At 42.5% G+C, this 25,212-nt stretch overlaps 1 protein-coding gene across 6 annotated transcripts in view; it reads right to left on the bottom strand.

Moving 5' to 3' along the window:
* Positions 1-25,212, bottom strand: part of TAFA4 (TAFA chemokine like family member 4) — a 69,519-nt gene that overhangs the window by 36,657 nt on the left and 7,650 nt on the right. For 4 of the 6 annotated variants that reach the window (XM_064724186.1, XM_064724188.1, XM_064724189.1 and 1 more), the window contains 2 exons: positions 8,351-8,487; positions 5,277-5,392 (listed from right to left, as the gene is read on the bottom strand). In XM_064724186.1, coding sequence (XP_064580256.1) covers positions 5,277-5,392; positions 8,351-8,430 — 196 coding nt within the window. In that variant the 5' untranslated portion in view covers positions 8,431-8,487. Of the gene's footprint in view, positions 1-5,276; positions 5,393-6,974; positions 7,172-8,350; positions 8,488-25,212 lie in introns of those variants that run through there. The other 2 variants (XM_064724191.1, XM_064724192.1) reach the window with 2 other exon arrangements.

Here is a 25,212-nt window from a genome sequence, read left to right as displayed (position 1 = left end):
ACTCCCACTTCAGTGGGGTCAGGACTTCATCTTAGGCAGGTCTTTTAATCATTTCAGAGCAAGGAACTGATGCAAGTCCTTTACATCTCAATCTCTTGCCTTCATCACTCTGGCATCCATCCTCCCAAGGACTCAGCAGGCTGACCTCCATGGAAACCCAGAACAGAGCTTTTTGTTGCATCACTTCACTCAAGTGAACACCAAGGACAAGATCTTTTCCATTCTATTTGTGGATTTACACTTATCCAACCATTTCTGTCTCACTCTAGCACAAGACAATCCATTTGCAAGGTAATATTTTTTTCTGTTATCAGATCTAAGTTTGGGAGAAGTAGGTTTAAAAGAAAAGACACAGAGTAAAGAAAGCTTTCCTGGTTAGAATTTTGGTCAATGGAATATAAAGATTATCATTTACAGCAGGTGGCAGCTATGTAAAAAAATAAATGATGGTATCAATGTAAAATGGACAAAATAAAGACAATATTTTCACAAGCTTTCCCCAATGGCTTTAAAATAAGGTCACTTTGACACTGCAGGAAGAGCTTGGTATCAGCCTCCTGCTCTACAGTTTGACAAACTGGGCTTGACCATTTGTATTAAATGAGACTCTTTTTTATTATAGAATTTCCCTCCCACTTTTGAAACAATGACATTTGAAACACAACTCATGCACATTTAAAAGTTCATCTGTAATTCTCCCCCTCCCACCCCTCAGCTCCCAGGAATACACAAATATTTCCATATGCAATCACATTCCACATAGTTAAAGTGTGCATTCCTGGAAAATGACACCAGAAGCTACATTTTACTCTATTAAAAAAAAAAAAAATCAACACTGAATTGTTACTGGTAACATAGCTATGCATCTAATTTGAAGACATTCTCAAAGTCTGTCGTATATATCAAAAGCTCTCATTGTTATTTAGAGAAAAAAATTAAAATGGGAAATAAAAATTTCTTATACTTTTTTCTCCACAAAAATAAGTGCACCAACAAACTTCACACAGAGAATTCTGCTCCTTTTTGTCTTAAAGGGAACCTATTTCTCAAGTGAATTGCCTTCCCTACCTTATTACTTGAAGAGATTACAGTCAGGGCTGTATATTGCAGCCACCCTGTATTTAGAAGCTGGGTAATAAACCACATAAATAGCACACTGAATAAAACATTAAGACATAAAAGGAGTTAAATAGAACAAAGGGCTAAAGCTTATTGTGCAGTAACCATGCCCGACCCGTGGAAATACAGAAAACTCATAATTCTAGTTAGCAAAATGCAGAGTTGGGATTTAAATCAGGAGGAAGCCGGTGGTGGGTGAGTGCTGGAGCCCCTTGCACAGCCTTGCAGGGCCCTCTGGTGGAAACAGGAATCCATCTCACGGCTGCCCAGCAGCACTGCCGGGAAAAACGATGCTCCAGCCCCAAAATAAAGGGACAGCAAGCAGCATGGGTTTTCCCTGTTTTCTTAAAAGCAGCAATATTTCTAATATAAAGCTGAATTTTTCAGCTCTACTTTAAGGAGATTAAATCCTGGAGCCTGTGTAAGTAAGGGATTTTTCTTCTGACTCCAGTGGGAGCAGAGTCTGTCTATAAAGCCCTGAAAGTAGAGAAAAGAAGTCCTTAAAGTTGTGAAAAACCACAGTAATGTGGAACATTTTGCCCAAAAATTTAGACCCTTCAGCAAAGCTGGAAGCACTGCAGGTGAGCATCACCACATAAATCAGTCTCCAAAAAGCCAGGTAATTCATGGCAGAAACTGCTCAGCTGGCTGTGCCAGCTCAGGGTCTGCAGGGCCAGCCCTCACACGAGCTGACCTGAAAAAATGTCTTCTCAATGCTTCTTCATTTGTGGCTTTGAGCAGTGAGGTGGAAACAAACCTTTTCTGGTGCTAAATGTATGTTGCTTCATCCAGAACAGCATGGAATTGATCATTATATTGGTATTAGGTACTCAAAAAGCCTGAAATACTGCCATTTTTTTTTTTTTTTTTTTTAAAGTAAAACTGGTGCTTATGCTTCCCTTAGTTATTGTCAGGGCAAAAGAGAAACTCTTCAGAAGGCATTCAGAGCAACAAAGTCAGATTAATATTCTCATGTTTCTTCTCCACACAGGTATACATGGGGCTGCTAAAATAATCTGCACAAGCAGCATCTTCAATGATCTAAAAATGGCATTTTTAATGATCTAATGGTGATGAGAAGGAAAATTTCTCCTCTGACTTTTGCCTCTGTCAGTCAGGGCAATCACTGTTCCAATGAAAAACAGGCTGCAGTCTCCAAGCTGAGTTCAAGATCCAAACTGCTCCAGAGCAAGGCAGGATTGAACATTTCTCCTCTGACAGGTATTTCAGGGGGTATTTGCGGTGAATATTTCACAGAGCAAAAGAAAGAACCAGGTCTGTCTTACACTTCATTCCAGGGAAGAGCCTCCATTGTCAAAGGGATTTCTCAATGCCATTCTCTCCCACTTTTCAGGAGCAGGATGGCTCTTGGGTCCATAAGATCCAGTCTCCGTCCCTGCCTGAATAGGGCACACAGCTGCCAAATGTGATTTTTTCAGGCATCATCTAGCATGACCTAGGTCAATAATTGTCTTTTCCCAGATGAGGCTCCTTAAAAATGGCAGCATTTTGAAAAGAAGAAGTCGATTCCCACTTTTCATCTTAAATTCTCTTGTCTGCTCCTAGTTAACAAAGTTTCTTAGCTGTAGTGAGCACACACTTATTTAAAGGTGCTGATGATGTCGAGTAAATTATTTGAAACACACTGATTGTCAGGAGCAGACACAACCTGCTCTCAAAAACCAGCTCCTCTCAGAGCACCCCGGGTTGGGCTCCTCACATCTCCCAGCTCAGCAGTACCTGTCAGGGGACAGATGCTGGACCTAAAGGACAAAGCCCTTGCTGAACCCAAGCCTTGGATTCATCCCTCTAATGTGCTTCAGGACATTTTACTTTGAAAAATGGGAATGCTGCCTATTGACTGCAAAAATTTTATCTCAATTGCTATCCAAGAACATGCTAATTTGTATGAAATAAATGAGGCTAATTATTTGCTTTCCACAAAACAGGCTCTGCTAAAAGCTCTGAATTATTTGTTTTCCTGATGAACAAGGCAGCACCTTGCTCACATAATGGATTCCATCAGAGATTTGATTATCCATTAGAAGGGCAATCTATGTGTTGTGTCAGGCAGCAAAGATAAGATGGGGCTGGGAAATGCAGATCCCTTGAGAACAGATCCCTAAATTCTCTGTGGTGCCAAGAGTCAGATTTAGGGAGCTGGAGAATCAGAAATGGGATCACTGCTTCATTTACCACATGGAATCAAAGAGGGATGGGGGTCACTTCAGTGTGCAAAGGAGGGAAACTCACACTTGGGGAAGAACAGGATATCATGATCTAAAAAGGTGCATGAAGGCTCCAGCTTCAAGGGGGTCCATTTGAAAAACAGCTCCACAGCTGGACCAAGCTATTGATGAGGAGCAGAACCTTCTTTTAGCTCACCAGAGAAGTCACAGCACACAAACATACTTCAAGTCAAGCAACTTGACTGTGTTTGAGGTACCTCTTTGATAAGGTGCAAAGAATTCCTGGTGTCAATTTAAGGTATGCTCTCAAGTAGTCCAAAATTTCATGTAAAAAATATTGTCATGATTCACATAATACACTGTGTTCATCATACAAGCCCACAATACAATATCACTGCTGCCTTATTACAGGTATTTCCCTTAGGTATACAGGCAAAGTGCATCTTGAAAGGACAAAAATAACATTTCTTCTGACATGACCACTCCCCAAATGACAGAAGCTGCTCTTCTCCAGGTTTGTCCAGAGTCAGCTCTGAAATGCTCTGCTATTAACTGGTGATTGTGCACAGACCCCCTTCCTCATAGAAGGGGCACAACTCATTCCCAGAGCAGCCACGTGGGTCATCCTCCACCACTGGCTGCACTGGAGTCACTCCTCAGGCTTTTGCCTCTCAGTCCAGTTACTCTCCACAAACTGTGGCTGTGTTTTACAGCTGCCCAGCCAGGGAAAGCAGAGCTGGTGATGGGGGAAGGCAAGGAGGAGTTTTGTAGCTCTCACAGACACAGCAGCTACGTGCAGGTCAGTCAGTCCTGCCTGCCAGTTCTGGAGATATTTTGGTGAGCACAGGAGGAGCCTTTAGCTCCTGCCCAGACAGCCACTGGAAGCAGCCAGGAGAGAGATCAATAGTTTGTCTCTCCTGGAGGATGGAGCCTCTACCAAATGCATCCTCACTTCCCAGCCCTGAGGGGAGTGGATGCTAACATTAGACCTGGACCCACAGGAGTCTGGCTCAGATCTGAGGACATCACACGTGGATTCGAGGTGTAACACCTGATTTAGGGGCACATCACAGAGAGGAACACTTGCAGAAATCCCCAAGCCATGAAGCTGACTATGGTGCTGAGAACAGACCCATTGTGGGGTTTGCAGCCAGACTTCTGATCTCTCCTGAAGAGCAGGTCTGACAGGGGGTATTTTGTTACCTTACCTCTCTCTAGTGGGATCAAATGTGGCACAGTCTTAGCACAGCTATCCCATTTTATTCAAGACTTGCACTGGTACATCTTCTCTTTTTGCTTTCAAGCTGATGTCTGCAAGATCCTACCAGAGATGTTGCCACAAAAATCCAGGCTGGAAGTCAATCCAGCTTGTTCTGAGCTTTTTCTGGCATTTATAATATGATAACCCATCCTGCCTGGTAGGTATTTCCCTACTACAATAGTCCATCCCTTAAAAGCAAGATCTTTGTTTTCCTCATTATGCCAGTTAGGAAAAGGAGGAGAGTATCAGAGGCTGATCTAAGCACAGGTCAGAATTTGTGTCAGTCAGTGGGAGAAATGGCTAACATGAGTCTGAGGGCTTCGATTTATTGCCCACCACTGCTGTAAAGTCAGTTGATAACAACAGGATTAAGAGGGTGAAGATAAAGATACATTTCAGAATGTTTTTGGATAAGGACAAAGCAAAATGACACAAACAAATGCCAAAGACCTAGCAGTCATGAAGTCACTCCAAAAACCTCCTGGCGAGCTTCAGTACATAAATAACTAGAGAAAAGCCATGAACATTTACAATAACTCTTCTTTTTTTATTATTCCTTGTTGGTGGTGTATTTTTAACCTATTGCACTGATTATAACATGCTGTCAACAGCCTCATCAATTATCCATTGCTAGAAAGTGGGCTCTAACATGCTGCAAGTGGTATTAATTGGTCTCAGTAGCACATAATGAGTTTAAAAGCTCCTACCTGTGTGCCCCCGGGGATGGTGACTAGAGGCGGACAACAATTTACAGCAGACCATTAACACATAGAGCAGAAAGAGCCAGTCAGACAGAAGCATTGATTTGGCACAGAATCTCATCCTGGAGGCAGAAAAGGAAGCAGTTGAGTGAAAGAACAATGCAAGTAGGGAATAACATAAAAACAATGTGGGGAAGGAAAAGCTGAAGGGATGCTGAAGAATAACTGATGTGGGTTATTGCAAGGCAACGCTCACAAAATCATATTCATTACTTGGTTGGGATCAATTCTTTGTTAAGGACATTTTAAAATTAGAAGCAATGTCTATCACACATCACATTACCCACAAACACATGTTTATAATAACACATTATGAGTGCCATGCAGTTGTATGAATCTGAGATAAGGGATGGGTTCTTTTATCTTTTATCAAGATACAGCCAGATTCAAATTTAAACACACACATTTATAAGTTGTGCTACTATTTTTAAACTGCACCTCCCCCAATGACAGAAAAAAAAAAGTCATTTTTACTTAACACTTCTCAGGATATATATTTACTAAATAAATATATAATAATCTACTGTAATATAATATATAATTTACTGTAGCCTTGCACAGTTCTGGGCTGGGTCTCCCCAACACACAATATTTGGGAGATTTCCTGGAGATCACCCAAATATTTACTGAGGGTAAAACCCTCATGAAGCAGCACCTCAGTCAAACGTGCAAGAACTCACTTCTCTGTGTTGGAAACTGCATTTCAGAAAATATTTGCTCTAAAGAAGGTGTTGTTACTCTTATTCATGTTATTCTTAGAACTAAGATCCCAAATCCTCCTTCATTTTTCTGCAAATATCTAGAATTAAATCCCTCAATAGCTTATGTTATGCCATTCATCATACAGAAAGGGAATCTAATCATCTTTTTAAACTGAGTTATGATGATTTATTGCTTGTATGATACATAAATGGGCGTTATGTACTTGAACCCTTAGATACTGTGTTCCACAATTTCAGCAAATTCTGCAAGCAGGAATACATCAAATTAATTAAAGGCAATTTATAGATTTGCATAAATTGAAGCAAATACTGTTTTCATGGTGGTGACGTTAGTCTGCAGCTAATCAGCATGCTGGGATTTGGGCAAGCCTATCATGAGTTTATTTGCACCAAAAAGTCCTTTGGGAACTGCTTTTCCTCTGCAGATTCCAGTTCTGAGTCTTTTCTACAACAAAATAATCTGTATATCTTGAAAATACCTAAGACTACTCAGCTAATCCAATGTTCAAGTGCTGAATTTAAAAAAAGAAATCCCAAGCAACACATGCCTTAGACAGCTCTATTGTCACAGCCAGGTGACACACTTGGATGTTGTTTAAATTTGATAAACATCCACCAATGAAACCAAAACAGAGGCCTTGTTTTCTCTCTTAAAATTGCTCACACAATTTCCCTTTTCACACTTTGCAGAACAATATTTTTTCTCTAATTGCAAATGTTGATAAAGCCAAAAAAAATTTAAAATGGACTTATTGATATCAAAAGTTAAGAGACCAGAAGCCTGCTGCATGTAAATATATTTTAGCAACAAATCCTGGTTTACACTGTAGAAAGATATACATTGGTGCAAACCCCAGCACCATCAGCCTACAATTTATTTTTTTAAAATTACATAAATATTGCAAAAAAAAAATCAGCTCACCATGTCTAGATTTCAGAGAATGAAAATTATATGTGAAGAAGCCACACTTTAAGCACTGACTTGGCAAGAGGGTATCTTTTCTGGCTTTAAGAAGATGCTCTGTTTTGAGCCCAATATATTTCCATGCTGAATACAGGAACAAACACCCTGCTGGCCTTTTACAGCTGTGCATAGGAGACTTCTGTGAGCATGAATCAAGCCCAGCAGATAAAGACATCACTGCTCCTCACCCACCCTGTAAGTGCCCTCTCCTGGAGCACTCCCAGGCTAATTCAGAGCAGCTGAACCAAATTCACCTCTTGCATGCAGCTGAACCCATAATGTCACTGCAGCTAATGGGATTGAGGCACTGTGAAACCAGCATAAATGTCACTATTGCTCTTGGTCCAGTATTAGCCTAGGAAATCTGCCTGGTAAGTTCTAAAATCACTGTACCATTTCACATTTTGGTCATCCAAATCTTTCCCAGGTGACTAAACCCTTTTTTTTTTTCTTTAGGAGAGAGCTGAATTTAACCTTAGTTTTCAAAACACACAGGTTACAGCTCATGAACAGGATGTCATCATCTGCTCAGCTTCCAACCCCATCCCTCTGTTGCTCTAAATGCAAATACTCAGATCTGATCCAAGTTCTGGTGTCACTCTGATGTGTCACCATGAAGACACAAACCTTCCTCCAGCTTTCCTGTGGAATTAAACACCCCTTAAACACTGCTCAGGCATTCTGAATGTGCCATTTCTGCTGGGAGGTGGTGGAAGGGGCAGGTGTGATGATGGACAGGTCCCAAATCATGCATCATATGCTCAACAGCTGCTGTTCCAGCACTTTATTGGACCCAGGTGTTCCCACCACTCCCAGTGCAGCAGCAAAACTGGTCTCAGTGGAAATAGTCTTGTACTATTTCCAAAAGTTTTCCCCAGCTGAGTTTGACTCTTTTGAGACATTAAACAAGGAATGTGAAACCAGGGCTCATCAGGTTAACAGGGTAACCTCAGCCCTGAGTAAGGACATTCAATTCCAGGAAGAAGTGTATCACCACAAAGCATCCACTCGCTCCTATCCAAACTGAAAGGCTGCTAAAAGCATCCAGTGCCATCCAAAGGACACATCTGCAGGCTTTAGTCTGCCTTGCAGGTAGACAGGGCACAAGTTTTCAGCCTGCTAATGTAAAGAAATACAAGAGGATCTTTGAAAAGGCAGGGAAAAAATGAAATTTGGCAGACAGATGCAGCAAGGGGTGCTGAGCCCTTCAGCGTCAGTGGGCTGCTGCTTTCAGAAATGTCAAGCCTTCATTCTCTATTGGATTCAAGTGGATATTGTTGCTAACCAGAACAGAGAATCTTCAGTGTCATTTGAAAGATAAAAAGTGCTCTTACCTTGGGGACTTTGCAAGAATTTTGTTCCAGTCAAACACAATTATTTCAGTGTGTTTTTCATAGTTATTCCAGATTCCCATTTGCAGCAGCAAATAAGCCTTTCTGCATCTCAGAATTTTTTCCTTCACTTCGGGGACCTAGAAAGAAAGCCACATTACACTGCAATTAACGTCTGCAAAGGTGCTGTAAAACACATCTTTGTTCCCAAAATCTTAGTTTCACAGTGCCATCTACAGTGCAATCCGGGACAAAAGGCAGCAGGTTTATTTCTCTTTTCTTCCTGAGAGCACAGAGAGGCTGTGGTGAGGCAGCTTTGGGGTTTCATTACATTAACCAAAGGCAGGGTTTGCTGTTCATGGGGTTGCAAACAGAATGTGAGCAGCTCTCTGGGGTCTCTCCACCCAACACCCAAGAGTTTGAAGCAGAGATTATTAAAAATAGTGGGGAAAATCTGTCATTGTCTTCATAAAAACTTGGCCCAGGCCCTGTGCCTGCCTCAGCAGAGAGGGTCACACCCACAGGACAGTGTCTGGAATTGTGCATTATTGCACCCTCTGACCCTGCTGCCTCTCCTGGTAAGCTCTAAAATCTGTGTACCATTTCAGGTTTTGGTCATCCAAATCTTTCCCAGGTGACTGAACCTTTTTTTTTTTTTTAACCTTAGTTTTCTTGGCCTCTCCACGATAAACACACAGGTTACAGCTGATGCTGTAACCCAGGAGTTACACTTTGAAACCTCCACATGGAAGCACTTTCACAGCAGCTCTGACACATGTTCTGCAGAATGAGGAGCTCAAACACTCCATTTTATAGACACTCAGGCCTCTTTGCTTTTGTTGTTTATATTTGTTCTCCCACTTCCATCTCTGGGCACAACTTGACCTTCTGCTACTGAAAACATGACACAGAGCAATTTGTGAGTGGTAATAATGTGGTCTTCACTAGACAGCAATCCCAACCTTTTCTTGTCTTACCCACCATTCTTTGCATTTCACTCCTCCTTTGATCAATTAGAAATTTGCTTTTATAGACACAAAATTACAGCACCACACTGGAGGGCAGAGCTGTCTGGGGTCATAAAAGCACATAAAACTCCTTTCAGAGCTCAGGACAGGAAAGCCCCTGCACAACACACTCATGGAATCACAGAACCTTCCAATCACAGGTTGGAAGGGACCTTAAAGCCCATCTTGTTCCAAACCTTCCACTGGACCAGGCTGCTCAAAGCCCCATCCAACCTGGCCCTAACAGCTCCTTTTTGTTCAGAATGCCATGAGAAAATAGAGTAATTGCTGGAATTAAAGAGGTGCCAGGCTAGCAATCTATAATTAATCACATTTTGCTCTCTTTGCTTTCCAATGTGGAGTTCCAGGCTGAGCCAAAACCAGCATTTCTATCAAATCAGCAGTAGATATCAAAACAAAATGTAGGCAAAGAGTTGTCTTAAGAAAAAGCACTACCATCCTGCATTCATCCTTTCTTCCACAAATACACATAAAATAAAAATAAAAATAAAACAAGAGTGTGCCTCAAAAGACCTATTAAGAAGGAGCAAACAAACAGGATTTTCAATGCAGCATTGACTGACTGAAACGGTTATGTGGTACATTTTTACCCATTTCATAATAGGACAGGTAGATAAATACACTCTTACAGTGCTCTTGAAGAAATCAATACTGCAGTACACTAACTTGGGGTTTAGTGCTTATCTGTTCCATAATTTTTATTAGAGAGGAAAATAAAACCCCGTGCAGATGCTGCTGCAGGTAAATACAAACATCAGTGGAACCTGCTCTGTAAACACATGTTAAACACTGGTAAAAGGCAAGGGAGTATTGATTAGTCCAACTCATCCTAATTAAGTGGATGCACTGAAAGTGACAGATGATACCTCCACCTGCATATCTCCAGGCTTTCTGATGCCTTCCAGGCAGAGATATTTCTTTAAAAAATAGAGTTGTATTAGGGGAGATTAAGGCAAACTCCTGAAACCAGCTTCAGCTGGTTTATGTCAATAAAGGAGACAGATCAGAACAGAAACAAGAGGCTCACCTGGTTAAGAGCTGTAAAAGGAATTCCAGGCTTTTGATGGCAGAGACATGCTTTGTGTGTGCTCTGTGAACAGTGGGTTTAGCTGCTGGCCCTGTCTTGTCTCAGGGTGACACATTACTCTGGAAAACAGAGCTGTTTGTTTGTTTTTATACAGTGAGCTCTGCCCAGTGAGCAGCTGAACTCCACCTCCATCTCCAGCAAAGATGTACAAAAGAAGGAAGAGGGAATTGGAGAGGAGAAAAGTTCCATTTTGAGTATTTATGCATGGGCTGGCCATGAGCAGCTCCTGCTTTGCACAGGAGTTCCTCAGAGGTTACACCACTCCCCTGGGTCAGTATTTAGGGCAAATGAAGATTGTGGGATCAGGGATTTGGAGGGAATTGCAATGGTCAGGGCTGCTGCACAATCTGCTCCCTGTGCCTCTGCACTTGAGCAAAATGGGTATAAACAGCATTTCCCTGTGCCAGGGAAGAGTTTCAAGAACAGAAACAATAAAGGTCTAAAGTTATTTGAAAACTGTATAGGCACTGTATAATTCCTTTGACAGATGGAATAAGATAACACTTTAAATTAGGTACATTTCCTAACCAATATTTACATGTTGTAAAATACTTTTTATGGCTACTTTCTGCAAAGAATAAATTACCAAACCATTTTGTGCCATCTTTTATAATAAGCTATTAAATAATTTAGAAAACCTCCTTTCATTAAATATTTAAAAGGCCTTAATTTCTCCATTCTGAATAATTCCTCACTTAAAATACAACTGTGCATCTCCTAAAGTCTCCTCTTCTGTAAAGCAAGGGGTGAGAAGGAAAGAAATTTGGGGGCCATGTGCTGTTTAGGGGATTTTCCAGCCTGACTTTAACCCCAATGTCAGCCTGGCCAAACTCTTATCTCACACTGAATAAAGGACAAAGGGAAAATAGAGCAATATCTGACATTTCTTAGAGGAGGGCAGAAAGTACAGCAAGTACACTGTGTGTATTTGAAAACTGCTGCTGTTGAGGGGAGCTAGAGACAAAAGAGAGAGCTAAAGCAAACACCTACACACTGGCTGACCAACCCAGAACACATTTTGGGGCTAAATCACTACACACAGTTATTCAGTGATAGTACTAGAAGGGGGTGTATAAAAAAGAGGAAGAGCAACTTTTTACACAGGTAAGTGTAAAAAAGGGAGATGGTTTTAAATGAAAAGCGGAGAGATTTATATTAGATGTTATATAAAAGTTTTCCTGTGGATGGGGATGCCCTGGCACAGGCTGCCCAGTGCAGCTGTGGCTGCCCCATTCCTGGGCCTGTCCAAGGCCAGGTTGGACAGGACTCAGAGTAACCTGGGACAGCGGAAGGTGTCCCTGCCCACGACAGGGGGTGGAATGGATGGGCTTTGAGGCCCTTCCAACCCAAACCATCCCTGGCTGTGCTGATGCTGCCCCGTGGCCTGGTGCAGCTCCAGGCTGCAGGTGAGCGATGTCAGGTGCAGGGGTCACAGGTGACGGCTCCTGTCAGGATACAGGTGAACAGTGGCCCTGTAGGGGTGCAGGTGAGTGACATCCCTGTCACGAGACAGGTCACTGTCCCTGTCACGATACAGGTCACTGGTGTCCCTGTCAGGACACAGATCACTGATGTCCTGTCATGATACAGATCATCGATCTCCCTGTTGGGACACAGGTCACTAATGTCCCTGTCACCACACAGGTCACTGTCCCTGTCATGACACAGGTCACTGTTGTCCTGTCGGGATACAGGTCTCTGTCACGACCCAGGTCTCCGCTGCCCCTCCCGCGGTGCCGGGGCCGCTCCCGGCGCTTCCCGAGGATCCATCGGGGCGGTGCTGCCCCCTGGCGGCCGCGCGCCTCTCTGCATGCGGCTCCTGCTCATTCCCGACTCCGGCCGCGCTCGGCAATCTCCGCCAGGCCCGCTCCCTGTCCCGGGCCAGGCCTTCTCCCAGCCCCGCTCCCTGTCCCGGGCCAGGCCCGCTCCCTGTCCCGCTCCATGCTCCCCGGAGCCCCCGGCCCGGGCCAGCCCTGCCCTCCGTGCAGCCCCGCTCCCCTGCGCTCCGCAGCGCTCCGGCACAATTAGCGCCCCACATTAACCACACGAACGCGTCGCTGTCGCAGGGTCCGGGCGCTGAGCTGCCCTCGGAGCGTGGGCACGGCAGGAACACGCTGGATTTCAGCCCACAGGGACAGCCCTGTCCTCCAGGTGCCCATGGGGCCCGGCAGTGGGTGGATACAGGGAATAACGCGGCTCACATTCCGGATTTGGTCCCTTAACTCTCACCCAGAAATCTCCACATCAGCTCACGTAACTGCAGCTTGCTCTGAAGGCTTTGAGGGTCAGTAAATCCACCTCGGCCGAGTTATTCCAACAGTTAATTAACCTCACCGTAAGCACTGCACCTTCAGCTTGTACCTCCTCGTACATTCCCGTTGCTTTCCCAGCTGACACATCACACCAGAGTGTGTCAGGACTTCAAAAGCCTCGTTCTGCCAATCCTTACTCACAGCAAGTAAGGGTTACACCAGGTAGGAAGGCACTGAGCAAACTGAGAGAGGATTTAAAGTTACCCATGGAGTACAAACACAGAACAACAGAATCACAGAACTTTTTGGGTTGGATGGGACCTCAAAATCCATCCTATTCCAGCCCCCATCATGGGCAGGGACACCTTCCACTATCCCAGGTGGCTCCAAGCCCCATCCAACCTGGTATTGAACACTTCCAGGGATGGGACAGCCACAGCTTCTATGGGCAACCTGTGCCAGGGCCTCACCACCCTCACAGCAAAGGATTTTTTCTAATATCCAATCTAAATCTACTCTCTATTAGTTTGAATCCATTCCCCCCATCCATCATTTCACACACTTGTAAAAAGTCCCTCACCACCTTTCCTGTAGGCTCCCTTCAGGTACTGGAAAGTAGCACAAGACTAAGCTCACAGTGCAAGAAAATAAAACTTTTCTTGGAACCAATTTCCTCTTCCCTTTTCTCCCAGAGTTGATGTCAGCTCTTCTGCTTCCCTACAGGAATCTCTGAGGGATGGAGGACTGGTCACATCGAGCTCCCCACGGCAAACTGAAGTGAGAGGGCTCTTTGGACCACACAAAAATCATCCAGGCAGGTATCCAAAAAAACCACAGGGTCACTGCAGCAGTGCCCAGTGCTCTCAGACCCCAGCAGGCTCCCTGCACACTGCATGGACAATTTTTGAACTGTTTTTTTATAACATCACGTCCCATTTACGACATCAGTCTCTGCTGGCAGCAGCTCAGTCTGTCACCCCTGGTCAGGCCTTTCCACAGGAATATTTCAAAATCTCACTGAACAGGAACTGGGGGTGCTGGGGAGGGAAAGAAAACAATGCCAGTGAGAGCTGGAGGAAATAAACCCCACATCCTGCTGAGGAGGGAGAGCTGAGCTGCTGTTATATCCACACGACAGGAGGTGTCAACCACACCAGCAGCCAGACCATGCACACACAGACAGACATCCTCTGTGCCATGGGTTTGGAGGGAACCAAGGCTGACTTCAGCAGCATTCTCTAGGGTAAATCTGTCCTCACCACCTCCTTTAAACATGAGAACAAACCTTTTGTCTCTTGAGGGCATGTTAAGATGATGCCCTGGGAGGATATCTTGCAAAACATGCCGAAATCACCTGAATTTTCTAGCCCAGACACCAGAGACTTCATTAGTTAATAGTGCCAGAGTCACAGTGGCCACTTGGGTGGATCATCTGTTGGGAAGGTTTTTCAGCTGCTCTCATTTTAAGTGAGAGTCCAAATTTGAGCCGGCAGAGCTCAGGCCACACAGCAGCAGAAAGGGCAGAGCACAGGATCAGGAGAGAAATTCCAGCAAGGAGCAGAGGGCTGACTGCCAGAACACCCAAAGTCCAGGCAGAGTAAGGAAGAGTTTAAAATCAAAGCTGCTGCTTCCTCTGCTCTCTCAATACAAACTGAGTTCTCATCTTTCCTCCAGGATAAAGTCCACCCAGACCAAGAGGGCTGCTCAAGGGCCAAGTGCAGCTATTCTGTCAAGTGGAGGCAGAATAGACCCTTTTCTCTATACATTATTCATTAATCATCACCACCCCACTAAGGATCATTCTACCAAACTCCAGGAAAGGGAGCTATCACCATCAAGGTTCCATTTCAAGATTGCACAGACGTACCAATGTGGACAGCCAACACAGGAGATCTCATTACAGCACAGGATTTCAACTCTTTCAATTACCCTTATCAGAAAGAATTTTTCCTTGTGATTATCCAGGTTCTTTCAGTTCCCCACTGCAGCTCAAAATCTTCTCCACCCCCTGCACAAGCCCTGCTTAAGGGGTGTGCAGGCTTCAGGCACTTTGTTCAGGGGAGAGCAGGAATTACTCCAGCCCTGTTCAAAAAGGACACAGAGCAGAGACAGTGCCCTGCTCCACTCCCAGAAGCAGAGCAGTTCCCATCTAAAGCAGGCAGCACACCAAAAAGAAAAACCATGGAGATAAATGTCTTTGAAGGAAATCTCTCCAGCAGAATGTTTCAGACACAGCAAAAACACATTTTCCCCTACTGTAAACTTTGCCTGCCAGGTAGCAAAGCATTAAAGTTGCTGCACAGGGTATCTTGAGCCATAAAACACTGTTTTCTATACCCTGAGCTGATGGAGGAATTTAATTTCTCCCATGGAAGGCAAAGATAGCTGACCTGCTGTAGAGCAGGTCACTCACCTTCCTTTCCCCTCACCAGGGATCCACTCAGAGGAGGGAGGAAGGGATGGAAGAGGAAAATTCCTGTCCATTTGTGCCTCTGGATAATGGACTGGGAGGCCCAGACCTACTCTGGGTGTGTGGTGGCTCACAAACCTACTCTGGGTGAGCCCAGGGCTCACATGCAAGAGGTAAATTCCTAAGGCTGGCTGTTCAAATGAAAAACAAGAGGCAATCCAAGGGAAATAACATGAAAATTAAGAGAGTCAGCAAATGCAAGTGGTAAAAAAAAAGTGAAAATAACTGTTTGTTTAGTCAAGAAAAAAAAAGTTAGTTGGAGACATGTCAACTGTGTCCTTGAAGAGGCTTGCCTTTAAAGAAGGGCAGTATTTAAAGTGGCTCTCTGTAGCTGCTGCAAATAGCATAAAAATAAATTCAGTGTCCTGCAAAGATTAATTGTGTGCATGGAGAGAAACTTTCTGTATCTAAGTGGGGGAAACTAGTGGTACAAACTGCTCAGAATCTCATGGAGCCTGGCTCCTGGAGGTTTCTTTAAATTGGATGAGCACTTGTGGGATGATCAAGGCTCCCCTCTCCATCCACAGGGCAGATTACATGTTTGCTCAGGGTATGTAACAGGACAACACATCCTTTATGCCCTGGAGCAAAAAGAAAACAGTGGGATATAAATGGGAGGTAGTCGGTCACTGTTTATGTCATCCTCAATACCCTGAATCAAGTCAGAGGTTACTGAAGGAAAATCCTGGCAGAAACAAACTGAAAATGCCTCCTGCACATGTTGGGTTTCTCATGCAGGCAGAGTCAGGCTGTGTTGTATTTCAACATATTCTTGTGGTTCTTAGGGTCCTCATGCAAACAAATTTGGTTCTTTCTGGTTCTACTGCATTAGAATATTTTATTATCTTGTTATTCCCAAAAACACCTCACTCACAACATGTGAGTGCTTCCCTAAGCTGTGTCAGGCCCTGACAGCAACAGGGCCTGTGCATTTCTCTGTCACCAATGTCACCTGTCCCTGCTTTGGTTTCAATTCCCAAAAGCTGCAAGAGGAAAGCACAGAACAGCCAGCTTTGCTTTTAGAACACAAGCATGTTTTATGAGCCCTGGATGCACGTTGGCTGATGAAGAATCCTCTCTGTCTGGGTATGTGGGATAATTGTTCCACTTGGGACTCATTAGCTAATTATTTAAAGATTCTAAGGAAAAGCATTTCATAAATACAGCACTAAATTTTCAGAAGTGTAATTACAGGCTGAACACACATTTTTTTTTAGCACCTGTGTTATCCACTACATAACCCAACAGCAAATTCCTTGTGCTGTGCTGTGCCTGCTCTCTGGCAGGTGTGGGGCAGGACAGGAAACTGCTGGGAAATTGAAAAGGAGCATATTTGGTATTCCCATTTTGGTAAAAAAACAACACAGTCATCTTGGGGTGGTTTAAAATTCTGCCCCTATCATACAGAATTTCAATAATGAAGGATAAAACTTGCCCACAGTGAGAGAAGCACAGACCAGGCAGCCATAACCCAGATTCTTGATCTGGTTTTGTCACTTGACTTTGATGTTATGGGATCAGCTTCTTACTCAATGTTAGAAAACATTGTTTGCTTATCAGTAACTTCCTCAGGTTACTCTGGAAAAAAACCATTGCTCTACTGAGCAGGAGAATTCCAAAATAGGATTTCTGACCTATCACTTCAGGAATTGTTACCCAAAAGTAAAAGGTGTCACATCCCAGATTGACAAATCCCTCCAGCAGGTCCTGCCTTTCTGCTGGTAACCAGAAAAATTCCAAATCCCAATATGAGCACATAAAGCAACACTCCCAGCTATGTTCGTTTCCAGACACACCAAGAACTGCATTCCCTTATGCAAGAACATTTCAGAAGTCCCATCAATTTTGCTCCTCACTTCCAGAAGGAATTTCCTCCACCCTTTCCTCTTCCTGCCTGGTCCTTCATGCCTCCTTGCCTGTGAATCTCAGCCCTCTGTGTTTCTTGCTTTCACAGCCCCTCTCCCTGCTTGGCAGCAGCCCATGTGTGAATCCCCAAAAAAGGGCTGGGAGGAAGAGGAAGAGACCTCCCTGAGGTACCTATAGATCAATCATGGAAAAGGTCTCCCATGGCAGGTTAATCCTCTGCTGGATGCTGTTTTCATCCCTCCACAGGTTTAAGGAAGTCTCACAGAGCTCTGGGTACGTTTGCAGTGGAAAAGGAGCAAACCTCTAAAAGTCCCAGGCACCTTCCTGTGGATGCACTAGCAGCAGAGGAGAGCAGCAGCCACAAAAACCTGAAACTGCTCTTCAGAAAGAACAAGAGAGGTGATAACTGGTGTTTCCTTCTCAAATACCTGGATTGTCAGAGGATGCTCCTTCCAGCCCCTGTCCCAGCTGAGGGAACGTGTTTCCATGAGTAACACCAGGTCCTCTTCATGGCTAAGGCTGGAAACTTTCTTCTTTATATGGGGTGTTTTGTCTCTCTTTATTTTTTTTCTTTTTTAAATAATTATCCTTTTCACAAAGCTCAGAGAAGCCTGAACTTCAGACTTTCAGTTCCCAATCTGCCTGTGATGGATTTTTCTTTTCCTGCTTTTCATTCATGCAAAAGCCTCTTCATGATCATGTAAGCATGTGCACGATGGGAAGAGCAAGGGGGAGGGTGAATGGTGTAATTTTGATTATGCTTTGAAATGCTCAGGGTTGGAAATGAAGTAAGAGATTCCCCCCACTTCCCCTGCCTCTCTTGAAGGCAATTATGATTGCCTTAAAGATGTGAGATCTGTTGAAAGTAACAAATCATTGATTGTTTATTTTCAGGGTAGACAACAATCAGCTTTTAATCAGCTTCTCATCACCGCTAGAGAGCTATTAACTCTCTTAAAAATAATTAGAAAACAGAAAAGAAAAATCTTCTCCAATTATTTTCATCCAGGAAACTGAGATTTTTATGGAGGAAAAAAAAAAACACCTCAAGATTCACAGAACAAAAAAAAGTTAACATAGTGGCACATTAAATTCTCTCTTTTAGCAATGAGATATCATTTGCCACAAGTTGGATTGTGCTTCCTGAGTTTGTATGAGGTTATGGATATTGACACCTGAATAAAAACAGTATTTTCAGTCATCCTGGGCAGACACTCAGATATTTCTGCTGAATATTTTTACGTAAGGAAATGGATTGCATGAGTCTTCCATTTCTCTGATTTCTGACTGTTCACAGAGCCCTGGCTCTCAGATTCCCACAGCACACATTTTTTTCCATTTTTGAGTAAATAGTCTGTGAATTTCTGTCCTGGGGGAAACAGTATTCAAACTTAACTACTATAAAGACAGCAACCTCCAAATTTCAATTATATTGGAATTAGCAACAGGTACGAAACATCTCAAATATCACTTTTTGTGATTTCAGATGGGCAGCTGAATAGTAATTTCAGCTCGTGTACAACTTTCCAGAAGCTTTTCCTACCAAAAATGCCATTAAAATGTGCTTCATTTACTACTACCACACAGAGTTTAGTAGTACACTGCTTGTAACTCAAATAAAATCAACCATGAGCACTTTGCAGGGTCCTGAGACAGCTGCTATTTGCCTTCCAGGTGATGGCCAGGCAGTTCCTGGCTGTTCCTGGGGTGCAGATGCCCAACAAGGAGCCTTTGGCAAGAGGCTGGGGCACAGACAGGTTTTGTCACTGTCACATTGCAGGGAACCTGCCCTCCAGAAGAGTAATGGACTGCAAATCCTTTATGGACTCTGAGGGAGAGCTCTCTAAAGAGTGTGTGAGAGCTCAGCTAATTAAGTTCTCCCCCACCAGGACCCCAAGGGCTGTGTCTTTTTATTTTACTTTCTCCATTGCCCATTGGAGATGAATTGTGATTACTTTAAAAAGGGATTCCTCTTGTCCATTGATCAGTGCTGTACCCACTTGACCTACTAGTGTCTCTTTAAAGATTGATGAACTGGAACACAAAAGTGGAACTCTCTCAGTTTAACTGTTCCCACCTGAGTTCCCTGCCCTGAGAGAGAGGTTTCTAAAGAGGCCCATGGAGTGCTTGCACCATTGGTTCAAATTATTGCACACAGAATTTCCATGGCCTGGCAGCAGGCAAGGCAGCAAAGACAGTCACAGGACTGGCTTGCATTAAAAACTGCTTTCATTAAAAACGTGCTACATCTCGGAAACAGAGCAGGAATTTAAGTCTTCTGCTTCAGTACTGGTTCATTAATTAGATGAGAAACAGCAACACTAATTTAAAGAAAAATATGGAAAAAATTACTGGATTTCTATTTTCCCCTCACCAACTGAAACACCTCCTTGCAAATGACAAATGTTTTGGCTAAGATTATCAAGAGAGGCTGCAGGCAGCCAAACCTTCACTCACCAGAGGGTACCACCATATCCAAAAAGGAAGATCTATATCTATATATCTATGTATCTATGTATCTATATATCTATATATCTATATATCTATATATCTATATATCTATATATCTATATATCTATATATCTATATGTAATTTAGAGCTGTGCCTTGCACTAAACAAACCCCACATTTTCATGTAGCTATGTACTGCAAATTTAGTCTAATACATCATTTTTAAACCATGATGAAGCCCTGTCCACTTCTATCCTCCCAAAAAATTGACAGACAATGGCAAAAATTCACTTCTCTGCTCACAGAAATTGTCTGGTGAGCCAAACCCAAAGGACATTTTCCAGAGAGTGCCATCACCCTTATTTTACCTTCCTGGTCCTTTTTCTTTCTCTAGGCTGATGGCTTTGAGCAAATAGAATAGCTACTTGGGTATTTATTTGTCCAGCTCCATACAGATTGTATGATTTTGAGGAGTACTTGTGAGTATGAAGTGTCCTGTAGAAGCTGTGTGTCAGAAAGACAGAAGAACGCACTTGGAACACTGATATTGCTGCATAAACCAGAATAAATGGTTTATGCATGCCAGTAGAGAGTATGGTTTATCATTTTAAATTATTTTTACTCTCCAGCCAAAGACAGTTGGTTTCTTAAGCCATGATTTTATCCTTTCTAATTTGACTTCTCAATTGTACCAGAATTCTTAATTATTTCACTGCTTGCAACAGCACCATCCAATTTATCACCTGAGAACAGCAGCATAGCATAAATAATCTATTGCCTTTTCAACCTGAAGGTCTCAGCATTTAGTCTTCAAGAATATGAAAAATTTCTAATTTGATAATGGAATGTTCCTGTGGCTGTCACCCTAAGTGGAAAGCATTGCTGTCTGAAGTTTCCTGTTCTCCTCTCAGGAGAAGCCAGCAGAGCTCTCTGAAGCTCAAGCCCAGCTTAAGCTCCATCCCAACAGCCTGGAAACAGCTGGAGGTTGTCTGGGATCCCCTGGAGATCTCACCCTGGTCCCAAAACACAGAACCACAGCCAGGTCCTGGCTGTGTGTTGAACAGTGTTGAGCCAAAACCATGAGTGAAAGGGGAAATCCAGAGGTTGCTCCCCTGGCACACCAGATCAGGAACAATCTCTGTTGTAAATTTCAGTGATCTTGCAGTAGGAGCAGGATTTAAAAATAAAAAATTCTCTAAGATCTGCCATGTAATAAAAATACAGACAATTAATTTTCCTTGGCTCTTATTTATGTCTTTGATTCTGAAAGTCTTGTTTTGGACAAGAAACACTGACTCCCATCCATTACTCCTAGCAGAGGAAGACCCACAGTGTGGCACAGTGTTTGTTACTCATCTCAGAGACACAAATATTATGTTTACCCAAGAGCTGAAGAAAGATTAATTTAATAAAACAAGGTAAAACAAAGTCAAGCCTGAAGCACCAGAGTATCCCCAGCACTTTGCAGTTTGGCAGGGCATTGCTGGGTGGAGCACAAAGAGTAAAATCTGCTGCCCAAATTACACTTTACTGTCAAACCATCCTGTGGGAGCTCTGCAGAGACATCCTGCTCAAATCATTTCCAAGCAATGCTTTACCAGAGATCTTACAAAGCCTCCCCAGCCCCTTCCCATTACAGGTATGGCCCACCTACCATCTGCCCCTTTTTTCTCAGCACTCAGGACAGCCCTGAGTTAGGAGAAGGCAAAATGCAGATCTCTGTGAAGCATCTCTGTCCTAGCCTAGAAACCCAACAGAGATGTCTAAAAAAGACAGGAATACCTGAACTCCACCCCAGCCATTGGACAATGCATTTGGTACAGAAAGGCAGTGACCCACGGGCCCGAGGCAGAAGCTCAGCCATGCTTGGCAAATGATGCATTTGTAGCTGCACTGAGATTGGAGATTCAAGCTTGAAAACCAGCAGGACTCGTGAGTCCCTCAGAATCCAAGCATGAGGACTGTGAAAGCCAAATTCCAGGTGCAGACCATGCACAGCCTTACCCCCACCACAGAATCACCTGGGGCTGGTGTGGGTGCCTGCTCCATTAACAGGAGACTGAAAAAGCCCTGAGTGTGAGACTCAGAGGAGCCCTTCCAGCACAGGCTGTTTGTCTCCTGCTTTAATAACACCACATCTTAATAGAGCAGCTCCTCCTCCCAGCTCCTCCCCTGCCCTGTGCACCCTGATGGTGCCTCCTGGATATTGGAAGCAGCGTTGGATGAGAGACGGAGGCCCCGAGCCGTCCCTTTTCTCATCATGTATAATTTGTAAAGCTAGTCAAAAAATAGCAAGCAATTTAGCCTGGAATTTTGCCAGCTGGGATATTCATAGCACATGTGATCAAACAGCAGAATTTGCCAGTCACTGGAAAAACAATCAGGCTCTGTAACCTGACTTCACCGCCGAGGACAGAGCTGTAAACATCACTATTGATCAGGGCAGAGCTATTTTCATCAGGCTGCTCTGCTCTGGACATTAAACATCTGCAGAGTCAACACCTACACTGCTGAAGTTAGGGCAGATAGCTCCAAGAATTTAACGTTCTGAGACATGAGCTATTTCCAAAAGAATCAGCAGCCAAAGACACTATGAAATTACACTGAAAATTGGAGAAAAAGATATCATAAATGGATTTTATGTAAAGCTCTGGGTTATGGTACAGCTTATTGACATATACAACAAATTAAAACAGCTAATTCATCTTACTACCTTCCACTGATAATTTTTTAATTAAGTTACTTATCTTTATCTACATATTTAAGAATGTAGGTCTTTCATTATTCATCTCTTAAAGAAAATCAATGTTGTCCTGATTTGCTACAGCTCAAACAAGGGAGCAGTATTATCTATGCTAGAACTGACTAATAGAAAAAAAAATTCATTAACTTTATTATCAAGCCCTAAGAAAATGCTATTGAACACATTTTCATACTCCTAAAAGTCTGAATTATGAGCCAAAACCTTAATAGTGTTCAGTATGACTGAAAGAGGCATCACAATTTTTTTAAAAATGCTTATAAAGATAAAAGGAAAAGGTACAAAATTATTGAAACAGTCTAATGAAATGTTTTAGGAAGTTCAGCCCTAATTCTGGATTACATTATAAAACCACTAGCAAAAAAGCTTTATATTCTCAGGTTTATTATTTATTAATTATTATTCTGTACTTTCTTTATTACTGAAACTGGAAGCTCATCTGTAGCACTCGTTAGATGCAGTGTCTAAGTGCTATCCACTACACAGTTTTGAAATATTTGCACATCAAAACAGACTCTGGTTTTATACTTGGGATTCTAAAGCTTTATAAAAGGCACTGTGAAAGGAGCAAACTTTGAATCTCAATTTCTGGAGCAAACAGACTTTTTCTTGTCATCTCGAGTGTCCTTTTCTTCTCAAGGTGACCTTAAGTTTCCGATTTGTGAAATGGTTTCCCCTTGTGTTCAATCCTACGGTGTAATAAGTTTTAAAAATGACTATTTATCTTCTTTAATATATTAGTCATATACAGCAGGAGAAGCCTCTGTGGGGATTTTTGCTATCGGGTTTGCTCAAGCCCAAGTCAATGCTGATTTACAAAACATAACTTACCCTTAGTAACAAACAATCATGGATATATTTATTGGAATAACATCTTGCCGTTCTCCTCCAGCAGTGTGTTTTGTTTATCAGTTCCAGTGCTGCAGATTGGGGATATTTACAGTGACCAAGGCAATTTGAAAGTAATGCTTTTATGTTGCCCATCTTATTACAATTTTACAAGCCTGAATCGCTGGCATTTGGCAAAACAAATAGATGGTTCTGAAAAATGTTAATGACATGCAAATTAGCCAGGCAGGTATAAGTTATATTTATGTCAGAGATGTGAGAATTGGTGCATTGCTCAGAAACTGCCCATTGCAGAAGTTATATTTAATGAAGTTTAAATTTTTTTAGATTTTGCCTTGCTAATCATGACCTCGGCTGCCTGCACCATGTAATGACAATAATGAATAAACATGCTGTGCTTATGAAGAACTAGAACCTAACAAGCTGATCAATTGTTAATTCTATAAAGTGACTAAAACGTGTCTCCACTATCAATAAGTAAATCAGCTTCTATTTGCAGTACTAATGCACCTTGTACATATCCTCCAGCTATCCTGCCCTTCTCTGTAATAATGTAATTATCAGTTTGGTCATATTTAAGTACAGCCTGAATGAGATTTGATGTTATTTTTGTCTTGAGGGTGGAAAAATAGGAGGAAAAATTGTTTGGGTATTTAAAGAGACACAATACATTTATTTGGAGGATGCAGATTTTCCACTTGCCCTCCAATTAGTTATAGAAAATTATTCGTTTGAAAGCCAATTATTTTACAGCATTATTCTTAAATCATACAGGCTATTATCAGACAGATATTCCAGAGAAGAAGGCCTTTTTTTTATTAAAGCCCTTTTGCTCTAAGCCTCTGTAACAAAGACTTTAAACAAAAGACAACAGTGCTCATTAACTGTAACAGAAGATGTTTCTTCTGTTGGGGAAAAATAGCATTTAAAATAAGACTAATTTGGCTTTATTCAGGCTTTATTTTTCCTCTTACATGAGGAAAGCACAGAAGGTAGATCAGATCTTTAGCCATAATACAATTATGTATATTCCAAATATGCTAATTGCAAAGAGCCGACTGTCTCCACTACATTTCCAAGCAAGATTCAGCAATAATAGTTTATCCACTACTGAAGAACATGTTCAAGAAAAAGGATGTTTAACACATGCAAAACCCAGGAGTTTTGCTTGAATTATCTGTTTTCCTTCCCATTCCTAGAGCTGTCTGCAAATACACTGGGAGGAAGCAGCTCCCTGTTCATCCACCTAAAACCACCCCACACCTCAGTCTGGGGTGCAACCAGTGAGGAAACCTCACCTGGAGCATTTCACAGGTGAGTGATACACACTGGAGGGTGAGTAATTGTATTTAAAGAGGCTGCACTAATTGTATTTGAAGTGGCTGCCCCTTTTTCAGAGTTCTAAACAGTAATTATTCTTAATGCTTACAGATTCTGTGACTATTCTTCTGTTGTTAAACTGAAATATAAGTCACAAAAATACATTAGAAACATTGCAAGGAGGAAATGTTCTGAAAGGGAAATGCTCTTAAGTGTGTGGATAAGCTCAATACACCAATTAATTTCTAACACTTAACCAAGTGTCATTTCTCAGGTGGAAGGTTACACTTCACCCCAGATCCATCTCTCCATGACAATTTGGTGTAGAAAAGGAGGGATAGTCCTTTTTACCTGCTACTCTCATAAATTAAAGAATCAGCACAGTTTTTTAAAAGGTATTTGATCTAACAAAGTTTTGTGCTTTCAGTGGTCCCTGAACAGAAACAGATCTGTTAATAAACAAAAGCAGAATTAATCATTTCAGCAGCACACCAAAAATACAGGGATAGTTTAGTACTAAAATAATTATTTTGCCTTTTCCTCCTTCAGCCCCAGTTAAGCCCATACACCACATAACTGGCAGGTATTTCCACAGTCAAACTCTTACTCCAGTAATGCTTTGCAGTTAAATAACCCAATTTCAATTACTCTGTGATGTGCTTCCAAACAATGAGATTAACTCCGAGGTTCAGAGGCACTGCTTAAGTGGGGAGTGTAACAGGAGTGCACACACATGGCAGTCTCTCTGTATTCCACAAAATAACTATTCTTTTCTGAGACT

Source organism: Zonotrichia leucophrys, chromosome 12, assembly GCF_028769735.1.
Source record: "Zonotrichia leucophrys gambelii isolate GWCS_2022_RI chromosome 12, RI_Zleu_2.0, whole genome shotgun sequence".
NCBI lineage: Eukaryota > Metazoa > Chordata > Aves > Passeriformes > Passerellidae > Zonotrichia > Zonotrichia leucophrys.
This window is presented reverse-complemented; position numbering and strand designations above follow the sequence as displayed.